This window comes from Limulus polyphemus, unplaced genomic scaffold (assembly GCF_000517525.1).
Source record: "Limulus polyphemus unplaced genomic scaffold, Limulus_polyphemus-2.1.2 Scaffold430, whole genome shotgun sequence".
NCBI lineage: Eukaryota > Metazoa > Arthropoda > Merostomata > Xiphosura > Limulidae > Limulus > Limulus polyphemus.
In genome coordinates, this window is record NW_013666040.1 from 86,223 (window position 1) to 93,719 (window position 7,497).

The 7,497-nt window shown below is 36.9% G+C and overlaps 1 protein-coding gene across 1 annotated transcript in view; it reads left to right on the top strand.

Moving 5' to 3' along the window:
- Positions 1-7,497, top strand: part of LOC106458219 — a 30,602-nt gene that overhangs the window by 18,651 nt on the left and 4,454 nt on the right. Inside the window, exon 2 of the mRNA XM_013917694.1 lies at positions 6,757-7,064. Coding sequence (XP_013773148.1) covers positions 6,757-7,064 — 308 coding nt within the window. The remainder of the gene's footprint in view (positions 1-6,756; positions 7,065-7,497) is intronic.

A 7,497-nucleotide genomic window follows, 5' to 3' on the forward strand; every position in this document is an offset into this window, starting at 1 on the left:
CGTGTAGCTTTGCGCGAAATTAAAACAAACAAACAAAGAACAACAACAACAAAAAAGAACAACCTTTTTTCAGTCTACATTACTTCATTAGTAGTAGTATTTTTTTCACCACTAAGTTATAGAAAATTTTTCCTGCGGTTGATATCCTGTGCTGGTAGAACTGAGATGGTTGTTGTTTCAGCACTGATTGACAGATTCTGGAATCTATATAATCATACGTGCTGTAGACCAGGAGTACTTGTTGTAGTTGACACCCTCGTGCTGAGATAGAACTTCTAGTAGATGGCGCTCGTATCACTCGTTCATTTTTCATACTCACATAAATATCAATTCACTTACATAAATATCAGCTCACTCACGTAAATATCAAATAACTCACGTAAATATTAACTCACTCACGTAAATATCAACTTACTCACGTAAATATCAAACTCACTCACGTAAATATCAGCTCAATGGCTAGGCAGGTATAATATGTGCATCTATAATTGTCTTTTGAGAAGCAATAAACTTGAAATATATATCCAAACCAAACGTGAAAAGAGAGAGACGTATCTAGTATAACTCAGGTCAAAAGTCAAGGTCACTACTACCTAGGTCATTGCGTTGCTTTATGTTTGGAAAACTGTTATTTAGATCTGATTCATATCATGTGAATGACCTTTTATGCAAAGGCCATAATGTTTTTTTCTTTCTGTATTTAATGTAAAACAAAGCCGACTCAGTTAATTTGGACACGTATAATTTTTATTATTTTGGAGATAGGAATGCACACCCCAAGCTTTACAAGTGTACGTATAGTACGCGGCCACACAGTACGCATATGACAACTTTAACACATGTGTGTGTTACAACTTTTACAAACGCGTGTATATTACATAATGCATTGTACGTATATCACAACTTTAACAGGTCCGAACAATATATGATATGGACGTCATACAAATGTACGTTACACACATTACAAGTTTTACGTGTATGTGTATTGTACAGGTTCGTACAGTACGTATATATAACCATTAGGTTGATGTATATAGGATAGAACCGTACAGCAAGACGCTGTTTCCCCTTTTCAGCCCTAACCCTAAAAACTGGCATTTACCCGAAGGTGGCATAATGCTAACTACCAATTGTGAAAAAGTGGGTCAGCGAGCCTGGCAAATTGAGTTTTTTCCTTTCCCACCTATAAACCAACAGAAGGGTAAATAAAGAATCTGATGAAGACACTATATCCCCCCCCCCCATATCACACAAACATAACACTTTGGGAAAAAATATAGGTCACTTGACTGGGTCTCTAATATAAAGACCTCAAAGTGACTTTATGGAGAAAACTCTTGCAACTAGCGACGACTCCTCACAGTCCAGTGTCTGGGAATCACTTGATATTGCTATTATTTTCTTTCCGTAATCAGCCAGAAGCAACTTTTGGTGAAACATTCATAAAACCAGTATTCCTCTTCTTGGGGGGGAAGAAAATCCGTGAACTGGAGAGTTGCTACTAAATAACAAAAAAAGTTTTTCACTTTAGTTTCAGGTAAGCAAGTTATTGAAATTATTAAAAAAGGTATTAGTAGTGTCGTACTTTAATTATAAAATTCTTTGATCAATAGATTAATAGTAATGATTTGTTTCAGTTCTAATATTTTTGGACATATATCTGTACACTGTTTTATATATCTGGCAACATCCGAAGAAATCTTATTAGGGCGTTTTTCTCATAACAAAGCCACATCGGGCTATCTGCTATGTCCACCGAGGGGGATCGAACCCCTGAAGTTAGCGTCGTAAATCCGTAGACTTACCGCTGTCCCAGCGGGGGACGAATGTTTTTTTGTTTTTTTTTTTAGTTGTCATAAGAATAAAACCTTGTACTATATGGTTTGTTTGATTTAGAGCAAATCCACATTGGGCTACCTGCTGTATCCACCGCGAGGAATCGAACCTCGGATTTTAGCATTATAGGGAGACCGTACTTTACGGACTTTTATCCCCCGATATAATCTGTTACAATCTGTGTAAAATTGTCGTGTCCTAAGTTAATACACATTATCCCTAACTAATGCACAGGGAATTTATCTACGACACCCAAGTCTTAACAGTGATATTTTAAATAAAACGTTAGTTTGTTCGGTGGTAAGAGCATAAAGGGAAGCATCTGGAATATATATATATATATATGTATATGTTAAAAATTTATTTTCTTTTTCAACAGAGGTGAAATTGAAAATATAATCTGTGACCTAGAGGTCTAATACATTATTTGATTGTCTGCACCCTTTGCTCGAAACTACAGTTTCGCCTAATCAGAGCTCATCAGCACAGCTTGGATCAGCAAACCAAAGAAGTACCAGTGGGCCTATTATAACATTACTGGAACAATTTTCTTCTAAAAATTAAACACCTCCAGGCTATTTTCACAGAATCGAGTGATTTTCACTACCTTATACATTTTCTGTTCAACGTCTTAGAATCTGTACAATCTGACAAACCGGCTGTCCTCCCACTGGCTCAGTCGTAAACTCGAGCTTATAAACGCTAAAGTTCAAGATTAAATCCTCGTGGCGGCCACATCGCAGATTGCCCATTACTCGTAAAAAAACTAGCTAAATAAGAAGGTTTTCCACCATATTTATATTATGCTTGATAGATCCTGCACCTCCCCCATCCTGTGGTTCAGTAGTAAGTCCGAGAGCTTATAGTTCTAAAAATCGGGATTCGATATCAGCGGTGGTCAGAACATAGATAGCCCATTGTGTAATTGTACTCTTTAAGTAAACTAGCTAAATAAGGTTTTTCCCACCATGTTTATATTGTGCTTTATAAATCCTGCATGCCCCATCCTGTTGTTCAGTAGTAAGTCTAAGGACTTATAACGCTAAAAATCGGGATTCGATACCAGCTGTGGGCAGAGCACAGATGGCCCATTGTGTAGCTTTGTGATTAGCAAGGAACAAACCAAGGTCCTACACTATCGAAATATTTAAAAAATCATCCAATCAGAATAATTTTATTAATCACTGGATTCTTTAAAATAAAAGAGAGATAGTGAGATGAAAATGAAACTTTCAAACTTGTTACTAGTTCATTATAACACTGGTTACAGTGTTATTTTGTTTGCATTTGAATAACTGTTTCACTCAAATAGTATTTAACTTCGAACGTTTCAAGATACTTTCAATAAGATAGCAAGTATGAAAATAATTTTTCTGGCGTTGAAAACGTCAGCTAATTATATAAAAGTTCATTATTCCAAAATTAATTTTATTATTTCGTTCTTTTTTTGTTGTTGTTGTTTTTCAGTGCAAATGAAAATCAGGTTACATTAAAAACTGGCCCGGCATGGCCAGGTGGTTAAGGCGCTCGACTCGCAATCTGTGGGCCGCGAGTTCGAATCCCCGTCGCACCAAACATGCTCGCCCTTTCAGCAGTGGGGGTGTTATAATGTGACGGACAATCCCACTATTCGTTGGTAAAAGAATACCCCAAGAGCTGCCTTCCCTCTAGTCTTACACTGCTAAATTAGGAACGGCTAGCGCAGATAGCCCTCGTGAAGCTTTGAGCGAAATTCAAACCAAACCATTAAAGACTGTCCTATAAGTAACATGCCAATTTAAACAGGCACTATAAAGGCCAGATCTGGTTTTAGTGAAGCCTTCGCTCACCGCATTCTCATATTGCTTTGTCTGGCTATTGAGTTAATTAAAAGCTATATGAAAACTTTAACTAATAAGCTTAAATCGCTGTGTAACAGCTTAGAATGTGTTTCAACCGAAATCAACTATACTAACGAGCCGGGCGTGAACAAGTGGTTAGCGTGCTTGGACTGCGAATTCGAGGATTCCTGGTTCGTAGCCCGTTGCCACAAATACACGCTCCTCAAGTTTGGGCCGTAGGTACGCTATAACAGTCTCACTATACGGTCAGTAAAGAGTAGCCTAAGAGTTTGGTGGTGAGTGTTGTTGACTTTGTGCCTTCCCTATGGACTATGTTTGTTTCTTTGTTGTTAAGTACAAAGCTACACAATGTGTGCTCTGCTCACCACCGGTATCAAAACCCGGTTTCTAGCGATGTAAGTCCGCAGACATTCCTCTGTGCCACTGATGGGGGGGGGGGACTCTCTAGCCTATCAGTTTAAAAATATGGACGTTTATGCGCAGATTGCCCTTAATTTAATATAGGTTTACACGGAATTCTGAAACAAACTTTACAGCTCTACACGAAATTCTGAAACAAACTTTACAGCTTCACACGAAATTCTGAAACAAACTTCACAGCTTTACACGAAATTCTGAAACAAACTTCACAGCATTACACGAAATTCTGAAACAAACTTCACAGCTTTACACGAAATTCTGAAACAAACTTCACAGCTTTACACGAAATTCTGAAACAAACTTCACAGCTTTGTTAATAATTCGATTAATGCAAACAAACATTTTGTTCACAGCGCCATCTATTACGTATCTGTACACACACTTACCTTGGTGACTGGGTCACTGGAGCCACGATTTTTTCTTTCCACCCGAATGAAGACTTTTCTCGTGACCGTAATATCAGGATAAAACCGTAATCGTAACAATGCGCAGCGTTAGACTAAACATATTTAACACCACCCACTGGAGTTAAATTGAGAACGAATGACCAGTCCTGACCTTCAAAAATAGCACAGGAAACGATCCTTTTTACCCACCATTATCGCAAAAACCTTCAACCATTGTTTCTTCTAACTCGAGAGGACTAATTTGAGGACTACCTTGGCCGGAACCGCAATTTGGAAATAATTTATTGTGGGACTTGTCAAAAGGAGATATTCTGATATGGTGTTATCTTTCCAGCTCACAATGTATTTTTTGTAATAATGTTTGTTTCTTTGTAATTAAACACAAAACTACATGATGGGATACCTGTGCTCTACCCACCACGGGTATCGAAAACCGGTTTCAGCGTTATAAGGTCATACCGTTGTGCCACTGGGAGGTTGCAATTATAATAAAAATAATTACATAGAATATAGTCTTAAAAATTCTATGAAGTTTTCACTTTGTTTTGAATTTCGTGCAAAGCTACACGAGGGCTATCTTCGCTAGCCGTTCCTAATTTAGCATTGAAAGACTAGGAGGTGAAGGCAGCTAGTCATCACCCTCCCCCCTCCCGTAAACTCTTGGGCTACTCTTTTACCAACGAATAGTGGAACTGGCCGTCACATTACAACGGCTGAAAGGGCGAGCATGTTTGGTGTGACGGGGATTCGAACTCGCGACCCTCAGATTGCGAGTCAAACCACTAACCACCTGGCCATGCCGGGGCCCAAATTTTCAGTTTAAGTAACTTTATCGCCGACGGTCAATTTCTGAATATTTATAATAGCCTCAGCTCATTATGATATTTTTAGTATAAAGTTTTAAAAAATGGTTATAATTGGTCAATAAAGTTGTGCTTGTCAAAAAACAAACAATGACCACATCCGCCTCATGCGTGAGACCCAAAGATGTATCGCTGAAATTGATAGATATAAAACAAACAAACTTGAATTACATATGATAATTATCTATTATATAACACGACGATGTAGTTTCGAAAGAGAGAACATTGAGGCTATCCATCTATCTATCGTTTTGTAATCTTTTCTTTGTTTCAGAACTAAATAAAGATGGCGCAAATGAATGCGATGAAGATGCAGTCGTTATTGCTACTGATTCTATTTTTCGGAGTGAGTATTTATTTGTGAACTAATGAGAGTGTATCTGTGTTTGTTTTTTTACAATTTTATTTTAAAGGAGAGTAGGTCTATTAATAATTATACAAATCTACCAATAGATGGCGAAACTGTAGAAACTAGATACGTTCCAACCTATAAATAATTTAACAATTTTATTAACTTATTAACATTTTTCAATAAACCTTAAACGTTCAAACAAATCAAAAGAAAATATGATTTAATGATTTTCATAAAAAAATTTTCCAGAAAAAGAACCTATGTGTAGTGTGTATTTATTTCATGTTAAGTCTTCCTTAAGGTTATGTTTTCAATTTGAAAGTAAATAATTTTTTTCCCGATAAAAGCATCAGTTACAGAATAAATTTTTTAATTTAGAAAGTTTGTACCAGTATTTTCAACTGATATATTATATTCATGTTATTATCATTTTAACAAGAGAGACTTAACTACCACTGGAATTATTATTATTATTTAATTAACCTCGTTATGTCTCAGGAAGAGCTGCAGTTACATACCCTTAATAAATATTCATTGTATGAATTTTTTTGCTTGAAGCATTTTAATTACTTCTCATGCTGACCTGGATCACTTTGAGATCAAAGTGTAAGGTCACGGTGTTTTACTAAAATACTCAGGGAAAGCTTGTGAATATATAAATAGCACAACTGCATACAAGTAGGTCGAGAGGATGTCGACCAGTGTTTCTCAGTAGGTGGGCCGCAGCCCACCAGTGAGCCGCAAAAAGGCTTAAGATTAGATGAAGATATATTAAAAAATGATGCAAAACAGAAAAACGTATAATGGAAATTATATAATACCTCACAAAATGCTAGCCAAAAATTAATGTTACGCGCATGAAACCAGCATATAAACTATGAAACAACATTACCACACGTGTTATACTTTTATAATTTTCTGTGGGGAGCCGCGGGTAGTTACTCGAAGTTTATGTAAGCCGTGTTACTAGAAAGGCTGAGAAACGCTGATACAGAGCATAATACAATAACCATTGACTTGTACTTTTCTGTTTTCAGTCCGCGTGGGCGCGCAACTCCCGAAGATTACAGGCTAGAGAATCTCAAGTTAAACTTGACCGCTTCTTATCGGCAGTAGCGCAACGACGAGGTGGCGTATCAAGTAGACAGGTTAGCAGAGGTCAAGTGGAACCTGCGACTGCAGCCCAGACTCCTGTTGGTGATACACAGTTTCTTCCTCAGTCACCCACGGGCCGGATGGCTCAGATTGTTAACATTGAAGTCCAATGTCAGAAAGAATCGATGAGCATTAGAATTGAATTTAGCCTCCCATTCAATGGCATCATTTACTCTAAAGGTTTTTACAGGTAGGTATATGTATGTCACTATTCAAATCAAAGTATGAAAAAACTAGAAAGATATATGTTGCCTTGTAACTAAACATATCTCTAATCTCGTTGCTAAACATGATCACTTTACCCTAAACATATCTCTAATCTCGTTGCTAAACATGATCACTTTATCCTAAACATATCTCTAATCTCGTTGCTAAACATGATCACTTTACCCTAAACATATCTCTAATCTCGTTGCTAAACATGATCACTTTACCCTAAACATATCTCTAATCTCGTTGCTAAACATGATCATTTAACCCTAAACATATCTCTAATCTTGTTACTAAACATAAAGATCACTTTACCCATAAACATATCTCTGATCTTGTTACTAAACATAAAGTCCACTTAACCCTAAACATATCTTTAATCTTGTTACTAAACATAAAGTCCACTTTACCCT